General features: G+C 40.5%; 1 protein-coding gene across 14 annotated transcripts in view; it reads left to right on the top strand.

Annotated features, from left to right (window-relative positions):
* Positions 1 to 27,778, top strand: part of LOC111870311 (A-kinase anchor protein 9) — a 193,618-nt gene that overhangs the window by 131,293 nt on the left and 34,547 nt on the right. For 13 of the 14 annotated variants that reach the window (XM_033753790.1, XM_033753798.1, XM_033753802.1 and 10 more), the window contains 7 exons: positions 4,086 to 4,205; positions 6,575 to 7,067; positions 10,317 to 10,504; positions 14,086 to 14,290; positions 17,418 to 17,619; positions 20,348 to 20,498; positions 22,320 to 22,445. In XM_033753790.1, coding sequence (XP_033609681.1) covers positions 4,086 to 4,205; positions 6,575 to 7,067; positions 10,317 to 10,504; positions 14,086 to 14,290; positions 17,418 to 17,619; positions 20,348 to 20,498; positions 22,320 to 22,445 — 1,485 coding nt within the window. The remainder of the gene's footprint in view (positions 1 to 4,085; positions 4,206 to 6,574; positions 7,068 to 10,316; positions 10,505 to 14,085; positions 14,291 to 17,417; positions 17,620 to 20,347; positions 20,499 to 22,319; positions 22,446 to 27,778) is intronic. The other variant, XM_033753793.1, reaches the window with a different exon arrangement.

Raw genomic sequence — 27,778 nt, 5'->3', positions numbered from 1 at the left:
GGCAAAATGAAGAAGTCGTGGACATTCATTATCAATGCTGCAGTAGGAGGAGTTAATGGTCTTCTTGTATTGGGGAACTCATTTATACTGCAGTAAGTGCAGTATGGAACTGTTGCAGTTGAATTACCATCTTGACAGATATAGAGCCAGTAGAGAGGTGACTTTTTTAGTTGAGGTCTGTGGCAGTTACCATCTGAACTCCACTGCAGGTCACTGTGATCCACCTGTCTACTTAGGCTTCTCTCTCACAGCTTGCAACACACATTTCAGGGGCAACGCCAGTAATTCCTGCTAAGTTGACCCAGTCTAATTCCCACTTAACAAACATAATCTCCTCTTCTCTTTGGCAACTTTAGTGCCAGAAATATTCTTTGGGTATCAGTTCTTACAGACAAACAAGAAAGAATAGTGTACAATGTATGTGTTGGGTTTGATCTAATCCTTTTTGACACAGGAGCTGACATGTCCCTCTGTCTAGGGTCAGAAAACTTGCCTGCCATGGACCTCCCTTTCTGTAGTCCAGGTCTGACAGTCCATCTTGAATTGGGCGTTTTTCCTCATTTGTATGATGACCAATATCCAGCAGATGTTTACTTTTCTACACCATTTCCAACCACACCAGAACTGGATCACTGGATATGCTCACTGGGCAGGCATCTCTTATCAGTTCCTTGTGAGGATCATCAGTTTTCATCTATTGACTCCTTTGTGAGGTATATTATGAGCACTGTGAACTGAACTGCCTCATGTCACATAGCCTGGTCATCCATCAGACTTTATTACATCCTTATACCTGGTGATTGATGAATGTTAGCATGCCATTCATGCTTGCTGAGGTGCTCTTAGGTACTCCCTTTCCATCCTGCCCTGGAGAGTTTTATTTTCTTCACATGCCTCTGTTCAGAGACTCATCAAGTTGTTCATAAAGCCAAGCACATATCATGAGACTCTTCAGCTGTAGTGTATCAAAATCTGCATGTTCGGATGCCTTGTGGGGAAAAGTACTTTGCATGTCAGGCAAATGCAGTCAGACTTTCATACCTGCATCTCTGCTGGCATATCATTGCTTCTGTGGAAGGCATTGCTCATGGATTTGCTTCTTCTTTCTCATCAACCACGGGATCTATCAGTCATGATACTCTGTTCGAAGCTCTTAAAAACAGTGCCAAAACGTTGTCATGAAACTTCTTTCATGGATTGCAGAGACAGACTTAATGTAGCATTAGACTGCTGTCACAGTGCCTCAGTTAGCTGCGGCTATATCCATAACCTCATGCTGTTTCACATTCCATCTACAGGTAAGAAATTTCTGCTCTCCATGTCCATCAGTCTATGGTCAGAGAAATCAGTCCTGACTGCTTGGAGGATAGTGATGGTTATTCCCATCTGAAACCTGGATGATAGAGAATAACCCCTTGCAACTAGTTTCTGTCCTGTCAGTCTTGGTTAATTGTGTATATAAGACCATGGAGCATATGGCAAATTGTTGTCTAGTCAGGATTCTGTAATATTCTTTAAAATATGCAGTGTGGGTTCCAGTGTCATATGGACTCTTAACCATCATGTCAGTGTTTATCCAAAATTGTTTTTGTCATGTGCCAACATCTTCTTGCAGTCTTGTTTAACTTGGGAAATAGATCAGTCTATATATGTCTGTATATGTTCTAGCTAATTTTCTTGTGTTTTACCTGAGAGACATTTATCCAATGGTAAGCTTGTGTGAACATGATAATGAGCCTTCGGATTCCATAAAAGCAGAGAACTTCTTGATCATCTGCATGTCAGCTATCAGCTATGATACTGCAGCATCCTGTTGCACTGTGTATTCTAAATTAGCATTGGCACTGCTCACCATCCCTGTGCAACTTTATTGATGTATTGAAATTGACACTTCAAAGGATTTGTCTCTTCCTATTATTTGAACGCTGTGTGTTCTGGCCCAACTGGCCACCATCAGATGTACAAGTTGCAGAGAAAACTGCTGCCCTATTATCACATATTAAAGACAGGACATATTATATATAGGACCATAACAGATGCAACAGACATTATAAGAACATAGAAAAAGGGAAAACTCCTAAAAATTAAACTCCATGGCCTGTAGTTTGCAAGCGAACTATACTGACCAAGCAACTGTCGCTTATCGGCAAAGTTAGTGGGAACTTTTTGCGGATAGAGGGTGTCGCGTGGTCAGCACAATGGATCCCCACAGCTGTTAATCCGGTTTTCTAGACTGGAACCCCTTGAAAAAGCTCCTCAGCTATCCTCATTAGGCTAAGTGGACCCCGTTCCAGACCCACTACTTCTCTGAAAATCTGATAGTGTTGAGAATTGAACCCTGGGCCTCTGGATCTGTAGCCAGGAACTCTGACCACTAGACCACAGAAGTGGTCGAAAACACTTAAAACACATTAGAAAAATACCACATTTACAGAATCAGTAAAAATAATGTACACATGAATGATACAAACATTGATACATATAGCCCAATATCTAGAATATTTGCAAGAAATGAACACCAGTTATTAGGATACGCGCACCCTACCTCCTATATAAAAACAGAACCAAGTACATGAAACATTCAGAACAGCTACATGCAGCACCAAAGAAACGCCCACACACCAACCATCCTGATGCGAGACCAACGTGATGTTTGCATAAGCATTTGTGGTGACCTGATCGATAGTGCTGACATTGATGAGATGTTTCTGAACCGGATCATAATAGGAGACAGAATGTGGTGTTTTCTGTATGATCCACAACTGAAGTGTCAATCGACCACCTGGAAATAGCTATCACCAGAAAAGAAAGAAATGCGACAGGACAGGTCAAAAGGCAAGGTAATGCTTGAACTGTCTTTTGACTCATCTGGAATTGTTCACATGGAATTCATCACAGAAGGATTGACTGTAAACAAGCACTGCTACAAGGATATCCTTCGCCCTCTACGCAATTCAATTTGTCATAAGTGTCCTCAGCTTTGGCACTGGAAAACTGGCTGCTACATGACAATGTCCCTGCACATCACTCTGTGCTTGTCCAAGAGGAGCTGGCTAAACAACAGGTCACCGTTTTGCCACACTGTCCATACTCACACTGATTTCGCACCATGCAATTTCTTCTTATTTCCCCACTTGAAAGAAAAGCTATTTGGGCATCAATTTCAGTTGGACGAGGAAAATGTCACTGCCACAAGAGAGGCTGTACAGGATCTTCCTGCAAATATCTTTCAGCAGTACTTCCAGCAGCTATACCAACGTTGGCATACTTGCAGAGTGGCAAATGGTGACTATTTTGAGGGAAAATGTGGGTATGTGTAAGTGTGTGAGTAACTTGTAATACTGTGCAACAAAACCACAGCCCACAAAATTATTGACTGTAGTAGTATAACATGAAATATTTACATCATAAACAAAACACTAATATAATCCACCCACAACACCTTCATACAACAAAATAATTATGGAATGATATTTTAAAAATGAAAATAACTTTAAAATAATTTTTTAAATATTTTACACCTTTAAAATGCAAAGTGTAGCAGCCTGACAATGGAGCAGCAGTTTCCTCTATACTTTGTTCTCCTTGATGGCCAGTCGAGCTGAAATATGTAAGGACAGTGAGAAGTACCAGTACTAATTTAGCTATCAACTATATGAGCACCTTGGAGCTAGTATGAGCTTTTCAAAACCAAGGTCCTGTATTGTCAGTGATGCTAGATCAAGTTATAATAGGAAAGAGTGTATATCTGTACCCAGTCAGGTCACAGTTGACCGTTATCATCCATGCATAGCACCTCTATAATGACACCTGTATTCAGCGGGCCCCCGAAGTACTAGTGTCACACTGTTTACAATATAAATGTCATTATCCTCAAGTTAAAATGGGGCCACCGTGTATAGTGGCAGGTAATTTGAATCCCCTGATACTGGATGATAGAGATAAAATTAAGAATAAACCATGGTTATAACATTCTCACTTCATTTTCTAGTCGGCTACTAGTGAACCTCAGAATTGATTCGTTCAGATATTATCACCATAACAGAAATATTACTTTGGTGATGTGAATGTGTGTTTTATTACAGCTGTACACAAGTCCACGTGATGTTACATCTGGATCACAACTAGATGTAAGTGATAAGCACTTGAAAGCAATGTTGGCCAATAAAGACCGTGAAATAATATCACTCAAGCAGCAGTTGGAAGTAAGTAACATTTTGACTTATGCTTTACAGTAACTTGAAGGAAACTTCAAGTTGCAGGTTCCTTTATCTGATGTGTGTGTGATTTTCCCTCCAATTGAACCTTTTTCATTCTGTTTTTACAGCATGATAATTTATTTAGATAATGTACTTCTATGATTCAGAAGAAGAAAAATGGGTCCTCATTTTTGCTTTCTTGCAATTCCTTATATGCATTGACATGGATATGAGGCAGTACTGGGAAGTTCCTGGACTGTTACTGTTGTAACTGCCTCAGTGAAAGAAGATGAGAGGGGGGGCCAAGGTCACATTTCTGCAAGCCTGGATGGTATGGTTAATAAACAAAATATGCTATTTTGGGCATCAGAGGATCCATATGTGATTCATGAGAAGGTGCATCATGCACCGAGAATTGTATGGGTCGTGAACTCAAGTCATGGACTTCTAGGACCAATTTTCTTTGAAGAATCATTGAAAAGCGAGTGCTGTTTAAGCATGTTGAGCAATTCTTTTGTGCCTCACCTTCTTGCTACAGGTTTACCGATACAGAGTCAGTGGTTCATGCCCCCAAATACTGATTTAAATCCATGTTGACTACTTTCTTGGGGACTCCTTAAGGAAAAGATTTTTCCAAAAAAGCTGCAAGTAGTAATGGAATTGAGAGCACTAATCGTTCAGGCCTTTATTTTTAGTTTATTCTTTGGTGATAATTATGAGAAGTATGTGCCACAACCTTCAGAACAGAACAGTGTATGATAACAGTATGTCATGCTGTGTTTAGAAGCAGATGTGGGTCTGAGTTGTGCAGATGGAAATAAATAAGAGTTGGTATAGGCTGGAATTTCAGTGCATACCTGCAAGCAGAGGTCTTGAAACAGACTTCTGCAGTTTTATAGTTAACCTATAATGATGGATTTACTCTGATGTGAAGAAATGGAAATACATAACTTACTGTATAATTTATTGACGAAGCACTATCCCTCTGAAGCTCTTGTAACGTTTGTAACTCTAGTAGTTTCACTCATAACAAAACATATACGTATTTTACAGAATTTGTGGCTTTAATATAGGTAAATAAATCCAAAACAGTTTGTTCTCTATTTTCACACTTATATACCTTATATGCTTATATACCTGCAGTTTTATGGTTAACCTATAATGATGTATTTACTCTGATGTGAAGAAATGGAAATACATAACTTACTGTATAATTTATTTATGGAGCACTATCCCTGTGAACTTCTTGTAATGTTTGTAACTTCAGTAATTTCACTCACAACAAAACATATACGTATTTTACAGAATTTGTGGCTTTAATATAGATAAATAAATTCAAAACGGTTTGTTCTCTATTTTCACACTTATATACCTTACAAAACGATCATTGGCAATCGTTTGAGGTAAGAGTGTATGAGCTATAGTCTTTTCTAGACATTGGATAGGCCATAGTTATAAAGTACTGCCAAGAACCAGTTATATAAATAAGCAGGACATGAAGATGTGCATATTTGTAAGAAAGAAGTAAGAATAAATTTTATTAAATCCGGGGACAAGAGAAGAGAGGATACCTTAGTGACTCTTTGCAAGCTGTGTGACCAGGACTGCACTCATGATAGGAATGGTTTCTTTTGTACACTTTCATCCAGGCAGATTCTGGGGCCCAGGTTTCATTTGCATGATTGTTTTGTAGCTCATAACAATCTGTTAATAGCACAATTCATTTAGACATGTAAAGTGTTTGAGGAGACCTCTTTCGTGTTGTATAATTATTTCATTGCAGGAAGTGTAATGTGTGGCCATGAATTGCATGTAGCACAATTTATATAATGGTGTACATCAGTTAGTTTTTCTGAAAATCATAAATTTGAGAAAGGTGTGTTCACTTTTGACTACAGACAATATGATGATTGCATAATACATGGTGCATATATGACAAATAACTTGTGATTTGCTGAACCTGTACCTTAAGGTTAGTCTTACAATCATAAAGAGTGTTGCCTCCAAACACTGAGATTCACATGTGAGGAACTTTACTGACCTGTAACAGCCACATTCTTCATTTAAAGCTGGATACCTCTTAGTGTGTGGGCAAGAATACAAGGTCTTCCACACAGTGTATAATTTGAATTTCCATAGTTCTTATAGAGTGAAGTTGGGAAACTTTCATGCCATATTAAAAGTTCATTTCTGTAATTAATGGAAAATGTGTAGATGTTTTTTTTTGTTTGTTATTGTGGAAACATTGATTTATTGCATATTTTTCTGTTTGTATCTTTTCTTTTCATGTGAGAAATTGTTATTTGTTTCTTGGTTTAATGTCTTTTTATCTTTAAATATTAGAGTTCTTTCTGGTTGGCTGTAATAATTTTCAGGAGCGGATAAATGGAGATTTATCCGAGCTTCAAGTTGAACTAGATAAAAGAAATCAGAGACTGCTGGCCTGTGAAACACAGTTAGTAGATATGCCTATTCTGAAAGCCGAAAATGAAGCCCTTAAAAAAGCAATTGAGTCTGTAGAAACCGATAAAGAAGACTGTAAGAAGAAACTAGATGCAGTGAAGTGTTCAGAGGGTCAGGTACGAGTGGATCTAGAGCAAGCTCTGAAGAAACTTGAAGAGAAGCAGAATGAGATTGACTTTCTGCAGTCTCATATTTCTGTCAAGGATGACTTGCTGCAGGGAATGGGTGTTAACAGGCAGGCTTCTGTGGCCCAGATGGGTGAACTCCTGAGGCACAGAAGTGAGAACAGTGGACTCAGGAGTGAGACTGCAGAGCTTGAGAAGGAGCTTGAAATTCTGAAGCAAAAGATACTGGAGCTTGCAGCCGAAAATCATAACCTCAAGGATGATCTTAACAGGTTACCAGGTATGGAGTAAAATACAAAAATATAAAAATATGAAAGAATGTAATTGATTTTAGGTTTCTGCAATGATTAACTGTCGATGTTAATTCAGCTTTTGGCTCTTTTCATAGTGTGACTGTGGGCATTATTCCCTGTGTGTATGCTGGATGAGTTTCTGTCTACATATATAGGTTTATACAATATATTGAAAGAATTGTAGGGGAGAGAGTGCCCTGCCTGGGCCAGTATGTGCACTGGATCAAGAAAAATTTGAAGGGAAAGTAATGACTGTTTCTCAGTGGCCTCCGTAGTCTAGAGGTAACGTTCCCACCTCATGACCCGTGGTACGCGGGTTCAAATACCTGGCGGAGGTCGTCAAATTTTTAAGGGCGGAAAAATTCATGGAACAAGTCCTCCGGGAGGGACTTTAAGCTGCGTGTCCCATGTCGTAACTTTACGGCACGTAAAAGAACCTCATCCCCAAAGGGGATCACNAATAATAATAATAATAATAATAATAATAATAACTGTTTCTTTCCTTTCAGAACTTTTCTGGTTCATTATCCTTTTTACCCTGGAAGGGGCACTGCCACCCCCACCCCCCAAAAATGTTGGGCATATGAGTATTTTTTTTTTTTATTTCAAATGGGAAGCGTTCATTAATTTGCATTTCCTTGTTCCTATTTTTAAGATAATGAATTTGAATGTACTCTGTTGATAAGTATGTAGCATACATCATTTTCAGTGTTTTTTTTTCTGCACTTCCCTGTGTACCTTCTTTTTCTAGCCATTTTTACATTTGCTTAAAAAGGGATGAATCAGTTGCTAACCAGTCAAGTTCTTTTCATTAAACTGAACAACACAGTCTGCATGTCAAATAGTCTTGTAGTCGTCTGTAGTTTCTACCACATTTACACTGTGTGTGGGATGGGTTCAGTAAAGATAGGCAAGCTATTATCAGTGGCTTCTGGTCTCATCACATGTAAGAGTGAAAATAGTGGCATAGAGATGGTTAATTTCTGCAGTGTTGATAGTAACTTTGCTCATCAACAAATTCCCTGCATTTACAGAATCATGTTTGCACAATGATGCTATCGGACTCCATCTTGTACTAATGCTGTCATGTTCAAAGCTTCACACTCTTATTTCTACAGGATCTATTTTAATTTATCCTCTCATGTGTTTATAGGCTTCCCTTAAGATTTTTCTGAAATTGTTTGTATACATTATCTCTTGCCTGCACCCTACAAATCATGAATCACTCTGTCATCTTACTTAATATTTGAGTATTTCACAGCATTCAAGTTTCATATTGTGATCTGGGTTATGATGCTGTTTAGTGTGGCAGATGGGTACCATCATTCTGAAGGTAGAAGTGAAGATGGAGGCTATGTGTTACTCCAGAACATTGGTAACCCCACTCAGACTACATGGTGTCATAATTCAGAAGACCATGGTATGAATTCTTATATATTTTCTCCACCCTCCTTTTACTTGCTCTTTCTTTTGTCTGGATACTGTTGTTAGTCAGAGATGTAGAGTCTAAACTCTCTGCAGAAATTGTGGAAGTCAGGACATGTATTTACCCATGCATGCTGTAAGGAGATACAATACGTCTTACAGCATCTCTTTTCTGAGTTTCCTTTGATTTCTGTTTGCATATTGTCACATGTAGGGGTGAACATAGACAGGGTGTTGGATTGGATTTATTGACACCTTATACACAGTACTCAGGACTACAGGCAGTTACAGCACTCTTGCTGATCTACATAGTGTACAGTTTATCGTTACACACATACACACTAGGATTCACAGTCTTCACTGTTTATATCCTGGCATCGGATTTATAACCAAGATAATTCTTGCAAGTTTGTGGTTTCGCTTAGTGTGAGAGACCAGATTTCACATCTGTACAAAACTGAAGCAACTATTTAATTTTGCATATTTACATTCTCAGATAGCCAATGGGAAAACAAAATATTTTGAACTGAGTGGTAGCAAACATTCTCCTTACCTAATTTGGTCTTAATTTCCACATGAAATGCAATTTTGATTTCGTTAATGTGATTTTCCAAATAAATATTTGAACATTCCTGTATTGCCAAAGGATTTATAACCTTTGTATGTCATTGTTTTCACCCGTATTCTGGTAACAAGGCATCAATATGGACTACTCTTCTCTACCTACGCTTCTAGAGTAACTTCCTTGCTAGCATCCTATACAGCCCTACATTTTTCTGAATGGTATTTATTTCAAACCAAGTAAATTGCCATCATCAGTGTAGACTGGTTTCAGTCTGGCCTGGGTTTCTTGATTCGCATTAATGGTGTACGATAAAGCAGAGTTTTAAAGCGGCCTCCGTAGTCTAGAGGTAACGTTCCCACCTCATGACTCGTAGTACGCGGGTTCAAATACCCGGCGGAGGTCGTCGAATTTTTAAGGGTGGAAAAATTCAGGGAACAAGTCCTCCGGGAGGGACTTTAAGCCATGGGTCCCGTGTCGTAGCTTTACGGCACGTAAAAGAACCTCGTATCTCCAAAGGAGGTCACTGAGCCAAAATTACGGATGTTTCCCACCCAACAGCAGTCTCTAATACCTCTGGTAGATGGGGGAAGCATTATAGATACCTCTCAGCTAGTAGAGCTGGTCTCGCTGGCTGGGCGGGACTGATGGTAAGCACCAATACCAGTAGGATATAGAGACTGGTAAAATATCATAGAGGGAAGCACAGTAGATCAAACTGGTCGCGGTGCATGGGGAAACCCACCCTCTTAAAAATAACAAAAAAAAAAAAAGCAGAGTTTTAAATCAATGACAATAAACCAACTCCTTTCAGAACATTCTGCATAGGAACTACATTGAGAAATTTTCATCTATATATATATCTGAAACACATAACAGGATGCAACGATTGAACATAAATTTTCATCTGTTCTTACTTTACTGTAGTTTTCATTCAAATTGTATGCAATAGCCTAACTTGTTCCATGGATGTACCAATTTCAGTGAGAATGTTGTACAATTCTTCCATCCCAACTGAATTATAAGCTTTCTGGAAGTCCTTTAAACAGCTGATATTTTACTTTATTAAAGTTACAAGTAAGAAGTTGCATTAATATATTTGATGTATGTAATATTTGTTAAATATAAATGCTTATAGTATTTGGTGCTTGTTTGTTATCATAGTCTTGCATGATCAGAATTGGCACAAATTGTAAATACTCATATAATAGCAATGGCAACAAAATTATTGTGTTTTGTTTTGTGGTAGGTACTCCAGATGAACTTGCTGGTCAAGTTCAGAAGGAGTTAGATGTTTTGAAACAGATGGACGTCAGCATAATGAAAAAGCTGGATACAGAAGAACCTGGGTTGTCAGAAGATGTTGCTTGCACATGTGCTGTGTCTTCAACAGTTTTGTCACAGGTCCTCAGTAAAGCACTTCGAGAAGGAATTAGTGTAAGTATCTGGTTTGTTAGTTAAACTCACCATAAACATTTTCTTATTAATATGTGTGCTCATTTATGTTAATGATGTTGTCACTGGTGGTTATCATTACCTGCCATGCTTAAACTAGTGAATGACCTAGAAGAAAGCAGTCTTCTGGGATTTGGCACCGTGTATATGTGGTGTTAACCGACGTTTCGGAGGAACGTATCGCCTCCATCTTCAGGGTAGGAGAAAAAATATATAAGAAATCTGCAAGCAAAGAGACCGTGAGAACTGGTAAAAGCAGACTGTCACTGGAGGCGATACGTTCCTCCGAAATGTCAGTTGACACCTCATATACACGGTGCCAAATCCCAGAAGACTGCTTTCTTCATAGTCACCGCCGTGAAAGCCAAAAATCTTACATAGTGAATGACGTGTTCTGTCTAAGTGTATCTTCCTACAATTTTATTTAAAGTCGCTTGTCTTTCAGACACTTGCAAGACTAAATAAAAATACAATATTGAAAACCAAAGTTACATTCTATGCAGAACACAGTGTTAATTTTTTGGCTTTAAAATCTGCCCATCTTGGATTTTACACCATGTTTATAAATAATTGCTTTTGTGCCACAGTGCTGTGTAGATAGTCTCAATCTACATTATTTTCTGAATAAACGGTTAATTTTTCACTTTAAATTTCAGACTTCTTTATTTTACAACAGTTTTAGTTAAACTTGCAGTTTTTGGGTGTAAGGTTTTAAGATGTAAGGTTGCTTTTAAATGCCGTACATCACAAAAGAGTTAATACACATATGCTGTGATGTGATGTTATGTTTACCGAATTCTTTGCTGCTGCATGGTCTGTCCTCCAATGAGAAACCCTGGCTGTTCTGAGGGAAGGATCTTATTAAATAGAGTTTTATAGGGAAGAGTGGTGAGCTGGTATAAATAATGGCGATGAAGCTTTGAATTGCATAAAAAATCGAAAATTTCTTCAGTAACTGAGTGACTGTTAGCTCTTGCAGATGTTGATGAGTTAATTTATTGGTTGGTTGATTAATTAGTCAGTCAGTCATTGAACATTGATTATTTACATCATTAAGTCTACATGTTGAATGTAGTTGTATGTGTAGACAATCACTTATTAAACTGATATATAAATATTTATTTATTGTAGTTACGATGAATATACGACAAACCTAAAGAATTGGGGGGCATGCAGTGGCGTAGTTGGTTGAGGCACTATGCTACAAGCCAGAAAGTCGCGGGATGGAATCCCGATGAGGTCATTGAAGGTTTTATTTTTATGGGGTGCCCTCTCTAACGAGAGGGCATCTGTGTTTTGTATATACTGCTGGCCCTTACCAGCGCAGTCTTTCTCAGGTCCGAGTTCCTTTGTACTCTCGCACATATTTTACTGTCTCAGCTTTGAGGCATCCCTTTTCCTTGCCTCCTATGACCCGCAGGGTCACGGTGGAGGTATTCGACCCTGACTCTTCACGGGTTTCCCTCAAATAGTCAAAGTGACCCCCCAGAGTCAGAGTCAGAGTTACTTTACAACTGGCAGTGTACCGCTAATCAGTGTCGTCCGCAAAAAGGGCCATGTGAACACCATGCTTTTGGGGGGCATCATATATGTACAAATTGAAAAGAGTAAGGGAAAGGACTGAATCTTGTAGCCCCCCTTCCCTTTTCATCGCCTTCTTTGACTCGCAGGGTCATGGTGGAGGTATTCAACCCCGCCTCCCCATACTTTCTTATATACAGAGTTTGTAATGTAATGTAAAGTAATGTCATTGAGTCGATTAAAAAACATTTATTGATTAGATCGGTACAACACATTAAGAGACTTCAAAATAGGCTCCTTCTGTGTCGATACATCGTTTCCAGTGAGATTTCCAGGCATCGAAGGCGTCATGGTAGTCCTCCTCCAGAATGTCCTTTAGAGCCTTGGTGCAAGCCTCTTTGACTTCGTCGGCTGCCCCAAAATGATATCCTTTCATGGGAGTTTTCAAGTGCAGAAACAAAAAGAAGTCTGGGGGAGCTATGTCAGGACTGTAGGGCGGCTGGGGAACCGTTGGCACCTTTGAATCGGTCAGGAAGCGGGTCACGAGGAAGGCGGTGTGGGCTGGCTCATTGTCATGGTGAAGTTTCCAATCATCCGCGATGTCGGTCCAGATGCGATAAACCCTTCGTTTGAGTCTCTTTAGCACTTCTACGTAAAATTTGGCGTTGATGCTTGTACCATGTGGTACAAACTCATGGTGGACAAGCCCCCGGATGTTAAAGAACACAATGAGCATGACCTTAACCTTTGACTTGCTCATTCTGGCCTTCTTGGGGCGAGGGGATGCCGAGGTGTGCCACTCGGCACTTTGCCTTTTTGTTTCTGGGTCGTACTCAAACACCCAAGTCTCATCACCTGTGATGACATTGTCTAAAAAGTTCTTGGCACGTTTCAACTCTGCGCGATTTTTCGTCGTCCGTTAACACTTTGGGCACCAGCTTTGCGCACACTTTTCGCATCCACAAATTGTTTGTCACAATCTCGTGAATGGTCACTCTCAGGAAGTTCGGAGACGACTAAGCGACCGCGCGTTCATAAGCTGACTTCCCCCTCCACCGATCCCAACCAGTCTGAGTGCACTGTGACATATAGTCACTTCACAATAAAATCACTGACATTACTTTTTGAACAAACCCTGTAACCTTGAGTCGGACCTATAGAAAACACGTCGCTATCCCTATTGTTATAGGCTTTGCCTAGCAACGCCTGGTTCCTAGCCCGTGATTGACAAGCGCTCGATTTACTACAACTAGGTTTCACCTAGCAACGGCTGTTTATCCAGCCGTTGCTTAGCATTGGCAGGTTCCTAGCCTGTGATTGACTAGTGTTCAATCCACTGCAACTAGCTTTACCTAGCAACGGCTGTTTACCCAGCCGTTGCCCAGCATTGGCTTGTTCCTAGCCTGTGATTGGCTAGCACTTGATTCACTAAAAACTGATAAATATTTTTACAGTAAATACATAAATGTTCCACCCGTGTGGAGGCGGGGTCGAATACCTCCACCGTGACCCTGCGAGTCGTAGGAGGCGACGAAAAGGGAAGTATCAAATCTGCGACAGTAAAATATGGTCGCGAGTCTCAAGGGACTCAGACCTGAGAAAGACTGCGCTGGCAAGGACCAGCAGCATATATAGAAGACAGACCCGTTCTCTTGTCAGAGAGGGCGCCCCTCAAAAACAATACCGTAAATGTCAAACAGTAATAAATATCTGGTCATGAGCCCCAGATGGGTCTTGACACCAAGACTTACTGACTGACTGACCGACAGTCACAATGTGACTTTGACTTTGACATAAATGTTTTGTTCTTTGTTTTAATGAAATTATAATTTCTTTATATTATTTGCCAGAATTCATTGCATACCCATGTGGAAAATATATCTGGTATTCTGTTAGAATTGTATGAAATTATCACACTATTTAAGCCCTTTGGAGAATGATATCACCTTGTCTGTAAACCAGATTGTTGCCCTGTACATACATGTACTCAGAATCGTCCATTTTAATGAAATCATATTTATTTTGGTGGTGGTTCTTTGCAGGCCCTAAAAGTCAGCGAGTTTTCGATCATTTATCAGGAAATATGCAGGGCAGCATATGGAAGGATAATGCAGGATTCGGCAACACAGATGGAACCTGAGATAATGCCTGCGAGTAGAGCTGATGAAGATAAACCGCTCATGGTTGCCAAGATTAGTGCTCTTGAGAGTGAGGTTGCTTGCAAGCAGCAGGAGGCTCAGAAGAGAAGTTAGTAGTAGAAGTTAGACTGCATATGTTTCTATTATGTGTAGTAGTAGTTATGTACTACTCTAAAGAAGCCATAAAATACCAGATCTCTTCTTAATTATCAGGCTTTGTGGTTTGAGTGCCCTTGGGTAACTGTACATAATTTTTGGATTACATTCCTTGTTAATGTAATAATCATCTGACATGCATAAACAGATTGCATACAGGGGAGACTGTTTGAGGTTCTCAGTCCATTTGTACAGCCAACTGTGCATTAAGCTCAAGAATTGTGAGATGCATGTTGATTGAATTCAATATTGGAGGTCCTGACAAAAAGTTGTTGAGCCATATCAGTTTCCATAAAGATCAATGGCATACTTTTCATAAAGAAGTATTTTGTGAAGAACTTGTGAAATCTCTGTATACCCTAGTACAGGATGCACTGTTCCAGTCTTGTTTATGATGGATGTCCCTGTGCCAGAATGCAGCATACTGTATAATGTAGTACCATTGCTATGCAATGATCATGAGAAGAAACATACATTGCTTGGTAACTGCCAGTAAACACATCAGTGACACCCAAGCTATTGCTAGGCAACTGCCCATAACAACAATAGGAGGACTGTTGGAGGTAGTGTTTTCTGTTGGGTCTGCCCCAGGGCTAGAGAATTGTGATTGTTAAGATTCATTACCAGGAAACAACTAGTGGAAGCAAACTGAGAAGACTTAGCTTGTAGTGATATGTGAAGACTGGAAATCAGTGATAGTGGTATAGATGTTTATAGTTTTGACTAGTAACTGTTCAATAAATATATTCAATTTAAACCCTATCTGTAGTCACCCTCAAATACATAACAATACTTTTATGTGCTTCAGACACTAGTGATGAGGACTAGCTGCATATAGTGAAATGCACAGAAAAATGCACTTTTCTCTCAGTCTGAAGAGTGAGGTAGAAGCAGCCTCTGAAATGCCATGTATCCATTTTATATAGATATTTGTGTCCCAGTCTGTTGTCTGCAAACCATTATGTGAAAAAATTAAATTGTAATCTATACTTTATAGAATAATTGCTGTTTTACCTCAAGCATTCCATTTTTCTGATTCTTAATTTCCTTTTATTGATTAAATAATTTGTGTTGAACATTTGTGCTCACTTGGTACAGACACCTCACAAGAGGAGAAATTCCAGTTTCTTTTCTTTTCATTACATACCACCCAGACAATAAAGATGTTTGATATCTAAAATAATTTTCTGTAGGACTTAAGGTTCCCAGAGCAATGGTTATGAAGGGTATATCTTCTGGCATATAACTCCATGCAGTCCTTCCAAAATCAGCCAACATTTTGGAGGAGCATGTTGCCTCCATCATCTTCGTGGTCAAAGAACAAGCCAAGCAAGAAACCACCAGGCAACACGTAGCTAACAGAGCTCCACTTATATTATGCTCTGTGACTGTCCTCTCTCTCTCTCTCTCTCTTTTTTTTTTTTTTGATTGATTGATTCATTGACCCTCAAGATGGAGGCAGCATATTCATTCAAAAAATAATATTGATTATCAACAGACCACATGGCGTTATATCCCCAGAACGTGGAAATCTTCAAAATAATTTAATGTCATTATGCATGATTTTTAATTGTGAATTCCACAAAGTAAGTTTCCCACTCATCCCACAGCTAGCAAACCTTATATTGCGCAAAGCGACTGCGCGTACATGATAGAGCAATGACGTAGCATGGCACATGCACAAGCGGGATTTCCCCTGTTCCCACAGTAGCATCGTTGCAGCTGTTGAAGATGGAGGCTCTTATTCCAACTTCCGCCAACTGTGAAGTGCGGTCAGTGATAAAGTTTTTCGATGCACAGAGCATAGCGCCGATCGAAATTCATCATCAGCTGTGCCGGGTCTATGGGCCTAACGTCATGAGCAAGCAGATGGTGCATCGCTGATGCAGACGATTTTCAGCAGGTCGACAAAGTGTGCATGATGAGAAGCGCAGTGGGCGGCCATCCATCATTACAGACAACCTGGTGGAGCTTGTGCGGGAATGCATTATGGAGAATCGTCGTGTCACAATTGTGGAACTCAGCAGTCATGTCCTGCAGATTTCCCGCTCCTTGTTGCACAAAATTGTCACGGAGCATCTGTTGTTCAGGAAACTGTGCGCCAGGTGGGTGCCAAAGCACCTGACACCAGAACACAAAACAAAGCGCATGGAAACAGCATTGACATTTCTGCAGCAGTACCATGATGACGGCGACGAGTTTTTGGACTGGATCATCACAGGTGATGAAACGTGGATTGCACACATTACCCCAGAAACCAAGCAGCAGTCAATGCATTGGCGTCACAGTGGATCTCCCTGTAAGACGAAATTCAAGCAGACGTTGGCACAGAAAATGATGTGCACGGTATTGTGGGACAGAATACAGACAGACGTTGACTTTCTGACCAGAGGTGAGATGGTGAATGCTGAGTGTTAGTGTGAAACACTGCAGAAATTGCGACGGGCCATTCAGAACAAGCGTCGTGGGATGCTTAGTGCCGGTATTGTCTTCCCTGCACGATACGCTAGGCCGCACACGGCTCGATGGACAGCAAGTCTCCTGTAGGAGTTCAGCTGGGAGGCGTTTAATCATCCACCATACAGCCCGGACCTCACTCCCAGTGATTTCCATCTTTTCCTACACCTCAAGAAATTCCTGTCCGGTGAGCGTCAGCGTTTTGAGAATGACAGAGAGGCAGAGATGGTTGTCACACAGTGGTTCCAATCCCAGGCGGCAGACTTCTATGACACAGGTATTCAAAAGTTGGTCCCACGGTATGACAGATGTCTCAATTCCGGTGGCAATTATTTGAAAAATAGCTGAACACTTGCTGTATCTGTTGCAATAAATATTTCCATGAAATTGTGTTTTGTTTCTGTAAACGGCCCCAGGGAAACTTACTTTGTGGAAGAGCCTCATAGTTATGTTTGTAGACAGTTATTTGTATATGCTAAGCAAGTGTAAATGCTGTCCCTTGTCTTCATTTCTTGTTCTTTTACAACCATGTAGATTTTGTTTTTGAATTAGTTCCTTGTTTGTTGAAATACTTTCATATGAGGATTTTATAGCATATTTCAGAATGTCATAAATTGTTGCAGTTTATGACTTGGAAGAAAGTTTATGTCAAGAGAAAAAACACATTCATAAGATGCAAGAGCACGTGAATCAAGAACAGCAGTGGAGGAGAGAGTTACAGGAACGTCTTCAGCTGCAGGAACAATCTACTGTGGAACTTGAAGAGCAGCGAGATCGTCTGCTGGAGCTCTCTTCTTACCAAGAGAAACAGCTTCGTCAATATGCGTATGTTTAACTTTTGCACAGAATACATTTTGAAGCACTTAGACTTGTGTTTTGGTTTATAGTAGTCCACACCATGCTGGGTGGACCAGGACATCTTCAGGTGACTTAAGGCAGTCCTCATACCTGTAATACTCAATCGTGAGGGTTAGGTGGGGTAGTTTGCTGACATTTTGGTGAAAATATCTGTTTCTTTTTTCAGGGTGTAGTGACTAACAGCAGATCCAGCTGCTATATGTTTATTTATGGTACTTAACAATGGGCCTGTAGGAACACTTATGTTTCTAGTTGATGAATTTGAATTTGGACTAAGTCATTTGTTGATCACTTCACCCTAGGGACAGAAACTGCTGAGTCCTCCAGAATGTAAGCAGACCATTTGGTGTCATCAAGAAAATATAAGAGTGTGAGCGTCAGCTACAACAGCTTTCTGAAAAGCCACTTCAGGGTTTTGTGCTATTTGATTTATTTCCACGTTGAGAAATTTTTGTAGGAATTGGAATGGGATGTGAGGCCTCTCTCTTCTTACTGTTATGTTATTAGTGTTTCCATCTCTACATTTAGCTCTAGCCCTGAGATGCTGAAGGAGAACAACTTCAATTCCTGATTCTCCAAGTCCAACATTTTCAGCTGTTCGCAAAGACCATTGAAACAACCCTTACTTCAGATTCATTTTGATGAGGGTGGCCTTATTTCCAGACATTTCTGTCCTTGTATGAATATGGAATGTTGGACCATTAACAGAAATTATGTAGACTCTCTGATTGCATTAAAAATATATACCTATTCCATATAAGATTTTGAGACTATATGAGATATAGATCTTTAAGTACATATACAGTAGAAAGGGATTTTTACTAGTACAGTATCCTAAATCCAGAAATATAGTGATATTGATGCGTGTTGGCTAGGTAACGCAGCAAGAAGTTTTGTGGATTTCGGATTTGAACGAATATTTATTGGACAGTCACGTTTACACTCACACTTACAATTATTCATATCTTATAACGTCTTCGGACGTTTCCTCTTCAATGATATGACACTCTCGCACTGCTATTCTCGGTGAAATGTCTTCTGCTCTGCTTGGATGAGAACTCTTCTGTTCTCTTGCTGAATACCAACTCTACTCTTCTAAGGTCAAATATAAACTGAACTAGTCTCATGTCACAGTTGGAGTCTTATAACTTTCACTTGGACTCTAGGGAATACCATGTTGAAGGGTTAACCTCGCCTGCTGTTATGCAAAAACTGCTTCAAACAATTTGTGTGTAATGGTGGAAACTCCGCTGTTAGATTGCTAGCTATTGTGTAGCCATGGATGCCTTCCGATTCCTAGCAGCTGTTACCGGAACGTTGGTCATTGCCTAAGAAATCAACCCTGATTTCCTCAACCGTTTCGGCTTTCTGGCAGCATGCCACAGTATATTTAGATGAGCATAAAATTATGATTTTATGTATAATATATGTTTAGGATCAAAGAATGAGCCAAGCAAGAAATAGCCATGAGCAGAGCACTTGGTTTATTGCCTGCTTCTTGTTATTACTTTTGTAGACAGTGCATTCCTCTGCAACATCAGTGAACTTCTGCCAGACTATGGTGTCACATTGCAGAAGATGGTACTCTTAATATACTCCATCTACTGTAGGAACAAGGGTTCATAATTGTCAGTTAATTACACAGTCTGCTATATGAGCGTAAGTCAATAAGTAAGTTAATAAACAAATAAGAGTACTCATTTGAAAAATGCTTTTGTTTCTCAGCATAATCTCCCTGTACACTGAGGCACTTGTCCCATCGTTTCACAAGCCCCTGAAAACCAGCAGCATAAAATTCTTTTGGCTGCTGTCGGAACCAGGTGGCGACTTCCCTTTCTGCTACTTCATTATTGGGAAAATGTTCAGCTGAAAGATGATGTTTAAGAGGGCCGCAAAAATGGAAGTTGCTTGGAGCAAGGTCGGGGCTATATGGAGGATGCTTGAGGACTTCCCACTTGAAATTTCGCAGCATCTCATTTGTCTTGTTGGCAGTATGGGGACGCGTGTTGTCATGCAAGAGCAACACGCCTTTGGTGAGGAGTCCTGGTCGCTTCCGTTGAATGGCCTTACGAAGTTTCCTGAGGATGTTACAGTAGGAGTCGGAATTTACGGTTTGTTCTTGAGGCTGGAATGCAGTGAGCAGTTTGCCTTCGTGATCCCGGTCACTGCCTGGATGCGACAGCAGCCCAAAGAATTTTATGCTGCTGGTTTTAGGGGCTTGTGAAATGATGGGACAAGTGTCTCAATGTACAGGGAGATTATGTTGAGAAATAAAAGAATTTTTCAAATCAGTACTCTTATTTGTTTATGTTCTATATCCATTTGTAACTTACTTATTGACTTATATACATATCTTTATTGGTGTCTAGATTCTATTCTGAATGCACTTCCAGCATTATGCTGACAGGAAATTCAAACACACTTACACAGGAATTTTCTTCTGTAAAGCTGTAATGCAGTAATAATTTATAAACTGTAAGGTGTAGAAAAGATATGAAAGAATATAGTATTCTTGCAGAATTTCAGTTAAGACAGTATAGAGTTTACAAATATCACTTAGAAAGATATCTGTGTGAAGTTTATTATAAGACCGAGGTTGAGTAGAATTTGAGAACATACTGGAGGTCTGGCTGTGTTACTTAGAATAAGCTGATTCTTAATGCAGTGTTAATAAATTACAATATTTTTTTATCAGTATTGACTTGGAGGAAGAAAGAGCTGGAACACGTCAACTTCAGGATGATCTCAGAAAGAAGGAAAGCACCATAAAGAACTTGGAGGACATGATGAATGACGAAAGAGTACGTACAAGGGATGCAAAGCTCAATGATGCTGCCTTAATTGAGGTCAGGTTTGCTTACACACATTGAACATATCCCTGTCTTTAGTATTAGCAGATCCTGAAACTTGTGGGCAGGACAGTGAAGGCCTCTGCTAGCCTTCTCAGGCAAATTTGTATCACCATACTTCATATTCTTAGCATACATTGTAATGTTGTTTAGTACATGTTACATTCATAAGAAGAATGTTACGTACTTACATCTATACCAAATACCAAGCATAGGATTTTAGGAAGTTGCATTAAGATGATACATGCCTGTATCACTGGAAACCTAACTGACTTGAAGTGTAAGGTTTTTGTTCACTAGCTAGATCAGTTCACTTCACACAGTTGTGATTTATTTCTTAATAATCTGCTTTTAGGCTTTCTTTACATGTTGACATAACAGTAGAATGTATTGTGATAATCATAATGCTCTAGACTTATATGCAGGAGTTGCTGAGTTCAGATTTTATCTGGGATGCTTGATGTCATGGCTGATTCTTTCCCTATCTTTACCAGTTCATCCACCATCACTGGAAGTCCCGAGTATGTTGGAAGGGTAGGCGGCAAGTAGAGTTACTCTGCTTTACTGTTCTCTTATTGATAGCTCCTTTTTGGCCTACTCTTTGACCCTGAAGGAGGAAATATGTTCCTTAACCCTTCAGTCCCGGGGGCATTTAAATCGTTTTTGCACTCCAGTGCCGGGGCTATTTAAATAATTTAATCGGAGAATGCAGCACTTAACTTAAAGCTTAATAAACGGGGAAAAACTGGAGTTCTGTTTTTCAGATTTTCACACAACGTCAAGAGAAGTATATAGAATTAAAGTATTGACCCACACTAAATTATTAAAATTATTTTTGGGCCAGTAAGCGTATAAAAATTATTAATTACCTTAAAAATTCAGCTATGTGTGGTAGTCGCGGAAACACTCAATGCTGCCCTCATTTCCAACAGCTTCAATCAAGGCACGATCATCTAACTTGCTTTCAGTGTCAAAATCCGAATCTGACAGACTTTGTTCGGAATCACTTTCAAGCAAACACTGTAAGTCCTCGTCGCTCAACACAGCTGAACGTCTCTTGCTTGTCCCAGCTATGGCTGCTACATGCAAGCTGCATTAGCTATGTGGAACAAACAGAACCTCAAGGAATGCAAACAAGGCATTTGTTTATCATATCTAACTGCTGTCATAACAGAGGTCAGTGTCACGTATCTTTCTTGTTAGGTTTTCTACACGTGGTTTCTCATTCCGTTCAAGAAGCAGCACTCGTCACTGGTGAATGGAAATCGATTTTTTTATCGACCAACACGCAGAGAGATCACAGACTTTCCTTCAACCAACATGCAAGGAGGTCACAGACTATAAACCTAGCATATTTAGTTCCTAACTCTCCAAGAGATGGAGACAGATTTGTATTGCAATACTGCAACCTAGACGGCAAGCTACGGAACTTCTTCAGAGACTTCTAATGTAAAAAAAAAATACCCCGGGAAGTTCAAAGTGGGATAACGAATGTACGAAATGATAGACAGAAATTTCCTCTTTCAATTTATAGCAAAAGTATTACTTTACATGAAAAGCAGCATAAGACGCATGACAGCGTCTCCCGGCAAGATGTGGCATTTAAATGCCGACGTGCTATGTACGTTGCCCGGCACTGGAAGGTTAAGAATACCAATGTGCTCCTGCCAAACTACATGATGTTACTACTCAGAAAATCATTGTCACAGCTCTGAGAATGTCAGTGAAAATCTATGAAAATCTACCTGACAATTTTTGTTTACTGTTACAAATTTGGTATCCACATGTGGTGGCCTAATAAAATAATTTATATTTCAGAATCTGAGACTCAAACTGGAGTTCCAGATGGCACAGATGAGACGTACACAGGAGTTGGGATGTTCGAAAGACCCTGTCCAAAATAAATGCCTGTGCTCCAACTTCCAAACCCTATCCTCTTATAAAGTAAGTCAAATTGATTGAGGTTGTTTGAAATTTTACTGTGTTTAGTGAGATTTGAGGAAGCCTGTAGCACATGAAAAATATTTTCTGATGAGGTCTGTTTATGTGGTTTGGACCCAGATGAATGGCTAGGTAATAAATAATGTAACACACATAACCAAAGTGGAAAAATTTTAGAAAGCAACCAAGTGTATTATCAGAAATAACAATGAGTACAAAATACAGTTACAAACAGAAACCACCAAATGGCAAATCAAATGGATGAAAGACCATGTACAGTGAAACTTAGACTTTACTTTCCATTTTTGATTTCCTTGATTTGTTAAAAAATTGTCTCCGTGTGTAGTTAGAACTTTGTTTCAGTAACACGTAGACACAGGTGCATCCTGTTTCTGAACTACTGCGTCAAAACTCAACAGGCTCCCTACAGAGCAGATCTATTTTGGGATTGGCTTCCAGTAAGGGAAATTTTTTTGGGGGGTATATATATCCAACAGCTGTGCTCTGTAACTGGTTTCAGTGGCATGGATAAGTGAGTCTCACTTCACTCAGTACTGTTATTTTGATAGTTACACATTGTCTTTTCTCCTGTCTTCAGAAGTGAACTTACTTAATTATGTCTTGGACATCACAGAATGAATGAATAGTATTGCTAAAGTTGTACTCACTCATCATTTTACTGTATATCCTCTTTTATACCACTAATATCACAAATCTTAAAACCATAATTTTAGGCTGTATGGGAAAAAATATTGTAATATTGATGGACACAGTGCTGCTAGGTAACTGACCGCGAAACACCTCGTGACTGAATACATGCAAGGCAACTATGGGAGTGCGGCATTTTCTGTATGGTCGGCGCCATGACCATTGCTATGTGATCACTCGGTAAACACATTCCAACAATAGAGAAATTATTTTCTGTGTGGCCAGTGTGAAGGCTTTATAATGAGATTCCAGGAATAACTAAGTAGTACACTTGGTTGTCGACTTACGACCTACGCGTCTTTACAACCGGCCACACTTATGACCACAAAAAAAAAAAAGATAAATAAATTAATAATAAATCAGGATGTGCTACTAAGGCACATCAATGCTGGGAGGCCTGAGGACACTACCAGGCAGCTGCGTGTGCGATAACCAGGGGTGCATCCAGCAACACAGGCTTCCCACACACACACAGGCAACATTACTGTATTTAAAGTGAAAAATAAAAGATGATTAAAATGTAAAAATTTTTAAAAATGAATTATAAAGATGATAAAAAGATTAGAAAGGTTAAAAAATATTGTTAATAAATATATGGGTGACCTACAACCAGATCGACTTACGACCTGTGAGTGAGAACAGAAGTCGGTCATAAGTCTACGACCGAGTGTATTGGGGAGTATTTGAGAGTGTTTAAGTGACAGCCACGGGAAGTTCGTCATGTGAAGACTTGGTGTGTGATTGGAAGACTTTAATTATCTGTAATACTTGGACTGATTTGAAGCACTAGTCTCTCCGTTGAGATCCATTACCAAGAGATTACTAGTTGCATGTAACAGTGGATTATGAGTGCATGTAAATCAGCAGTAGCGCTCAGTGTAATTTGAGTGTAATTAAGATTGAGTGTGTAAACAGCTGTACAAAAATCCAATCATCTGGACTAGAACCCATCATTTCATCACGTGTACCCCCCTACAAGTGACATATTTGGTGTCAGAAGTTGGCGACTTGGAAGATCTTGGATTCTTCAGCAGTGGTTACACCATAAATATGGGACAATTTGACAACAGAGACACATCTGGAATGCCAGGAGCCAACCTCAGCAGACATGAAGGCCTGCCAAGAGATGACCATCTGCTACGAACCGACATAGGCAGATACAGAGAAGATTCAGCCTGATCCAAGAATGATGACGTCCATAGTGGAGCATCAAGAATTTCCCAAGGAAGATGCCATAGAGAAATCGGTCAAAGGACGGAAGCAGCAGCATAGTGGCCGGAAGCAAGCTTCAGGGTGACATTTAGAACCAAAGGAACTGACCCGAGGAGATTGTGGATCCCAGAGGAAGTTGACTGCTGCCTGCAGGACGGAATCACACCATGAAGCAGTTGCATGGCGCAAGATAAAAGTCTGCAGGAAAATTTTGACTCAGGGTAATTGTGGACAATGGCAGGAATTGGCCACCAGCAGAAAGATGATGCACCATGCAGGAGTGGTACCACGCAAGGGAAACCTCGTCAGGAAATATTCAGTCGGGGACAATACTTAAGAAGAAACCCAGAAAGGGACATTCCAGGAAAGGCCTGGAATGCAACAATGGCATAAGGGACCGAAGACTAAGACTGCATTTACAACGTAAGAGGAAATTCAAGAAGACCCTAGGGCTGGAGATTGGGAAATGAGCAATTGATATTTCCAGCATGTTGCAGGCAATCAAGAACTGGACATTTTGGGAGGGTCGCCCCCCTCCAAAGCGGAAAAAGAAGCAGCATTAGTGTAAGAAGAGCCGGATATGTGGGAGCCCCGGCTACTCTAGGAGTTATGGCTCCCACTAGAGAGAGAGAAGATAACTTTGGATTATGTTGAGAATCTGGACTGACTGGAAACCTTATAAGGGAACTGCTTGAGACAAGCTGGCCTTAAGGAGGGAGCCGATGTAGCAGCTGGAGAATAGTCACCTTGAAAGAGGACCAAACCACAGAAAAAAGATGATGTTGCAAAGAGAACCTTCGGAGGAAAGGGTACGCTGAAGCACCAATAGGCTATTTGGGATGAACAGCCTTAAGGAGGGAGTAATGTATCGTGGATGGACATGGTGTTACTAGGTAACTGACCGCGAAACACCTCACAACCAGATGCACACAAGGCAACAATGGGAATGCGGTCAGCGCCATGATCATCGCTGTGCAATCACTTGGTAAACATTTGAGGCTTTCACGGCGGTGACTATGAAGAAAGCAGTCTTCTGGGATTTGGCACTGTGTATATGTGGTGTTAACCGACGTCTGCAGTCTGCTTTTACCGTTCTCACGGTCTTGTCGCTTGCAGATTTCTTATACTTTTTCTTCTACCCTGAAGATGGAGGCGATACGTTCCTCCGAAACGTCGGTTAACACCACATATACACGGTGCCAAATCCCAGAAGACTACTTTTTTCACTTGGTAAACACATTTCAATAATACAGAGACTATTTTTTGTGTGGTTGGTGTGAAGGCTTTATAACAAGATTCCAGGAATAACCAAGTAGTAATAGGGAATATTTGAGAGTGTTTAAGTGTTTAAGTGACAGCCACGGGAAGTTCGTCGTTTGAAGACTTGGCATGTGATTGAAAGACTTTAATTATGGATAATACTTGGACTGATTTGAAGTGCTAGTTTCCGTGTTGAGATCCATTATCAATAGAGAACTAGTGTGCGTGTAACAGTGGATTATGTGGTGTATGTAAATCAGTGATAGCGCTTTAATTTGATTGTAATTAAGAGAGAGTGTGTAACCAGCTGTTAATAAATCATCCAAACTAGAACCCCTCATTTTGTCATGTGTACCCCCCTACACATGACAATATTTTACATGTTTATATTTAATATGAGAATAAAAATTGTACCTATAATAACTCCTAATTAAATACAGTTACTTCTAAATTAATGTAAGTAATAATGTACATATGTTAATATTGTGACATGTTGCGCAAAAGAGAACCCCCCCACCAGCAGTGACGCGGCGGGTGAGTCAGCGCTCCCCTTCCCCTCCTCCGCATGGTAACGAAGCCCGCCCCGCCACTCCCCTCCGCGGTGACATCACGCGTGACGTCACGCGGTGACGCGGAACTGCTTCCTACTGTGACGTGGAACGTAACAGGCAATCCTGCGGCTATATAAGTGAGCTGCAGTGCCGGTACGAGTTCAGTTCTAACGTGGCTACCAGCGAGTTCTACTGTAGCAGCCGCCTAACACAGTTGTACTGTGACATCCGCCGAGTTATAAAGTAACAGCCGCCGAGTCGAGACGGAAAGTCAGCCAGTCAGTTGTATTGTGGCATTTGGAGTGTGCTAATTGTGATACTGCAGATAGCAATAATCGTAAATCTGTAATTTGGGTGATTGTAAGTGCGAATGTGAAATAAAATTCGCTACATCGAATACATCGAGAATTTATTTGTCGCGACATACGCCCGATACGCGACAACTGGTGGCGGGGCGGGCTTCGTTTACCTTCTTCTCACCTCCTAGCAGCAGCTGGAACCTTATATCGGCATCTCGTATTCCGTATACGAAGGCTATTCCTGCCTCTCTTCCTATGTGGTCTTCAGGTAGATTGGGGTAGGCACGACGGGAAAGCAGTTCAATGGCCGTGGCAAAGTCTTGCAGGGATTCTCCAGGTTTCTGGGTCCTTGTTCTTAATTGGCAGCGGTAGGCAGCTGCAAAGTGTTGGTCCCCGAAACGGTCCTCTAGAGCCTGAAGAGTTTCCTCGTAAGTTGTATTTGCCGGAATGCCGGGCAGTATTTCCGCCGCCCGACCCTTCAGGGCCGTAATTAAGTACGTCGATTTTTCCTTATCCGTCCATTGGTTGTGCTCTGCCACGGTCTCGAATTGTCGCCGGAACACGCTCCACGTTGAATTCCCGTTGAATGTCGGTGGCTGAGCTGTGCTCGCGACGATCGTTGACGTATTTCCCCGCTCGGCTTTCATTTGCACTATGTCCAACCGGGCCGTGAACTCGCGTTTGGTTTCGTCAATTGCTGCGCAGGTTCTCGTTATCTCTTCCTGGAGTTTATCTGTCCGCTCGCAGAGGGACACTTCAATCTGCTCAGTTATTTCTGACCGGAGAGTCTGTTTGTCGTGTTCGAAGATCGCAAAAATGTTTTCAATTCTATGTTGGATTGTCTCATTCAACTCTGACCGCATAGATCGCATTTCTGCCTTCATTTCTTCCTTGTCTGCAGCCGCCTTTTCTTGGTTAGCGTCTAATTTGGCCATTAACTCGTCTTTATCAGTTTTTCTATCGGCGTATAATGTTGCCAGCATGCTATTTGTTTTTCCTTGACTCCATTCTAATTTCGCCAGGAGATCCTCTTTGTCTTTCCTCCTATTGGCCTCCAACTTTTCCATGTCGGCTTTTCTGTTGGCTTCTGCCTCTTTCAGCATTTCGAATAGTTGTTCCATTTTGTTGTGTAACGCGTTTGCGTTACTGACGACGCCGTAGAGATCGTTAATTGGTTTATTCAACAATCTACAAGAAACGGCTACAATTAATTGTCACACAGTTGCGGGGTTTCACACTTTATAACCCTAATCGCATTAATCTGTCGACACTGTTGCGGGGTTTCACGATTTATAACCCTATGCGC

This window comes from Cryptotermes secundus, unplaced genomic scaffold, assembly GCF_002891405.2.
Source record: "Cryptotermes secundus unplaced genomic scaffold, Csec_1.0 scaffold391, whole genome shotgun sequence".
Lineage (NCBI taxonomy): Eukaryota > Metazoa > Arthropoda > Insecta > Blattodea > Kalotermitidae > Cryptotermes > Cryptotermes secundus.
The sequence above is the reverse complement of the archived record's forward strand: the minus strand, read 5'-3'. Positions and strand labels throughout refer to the sequence as shown.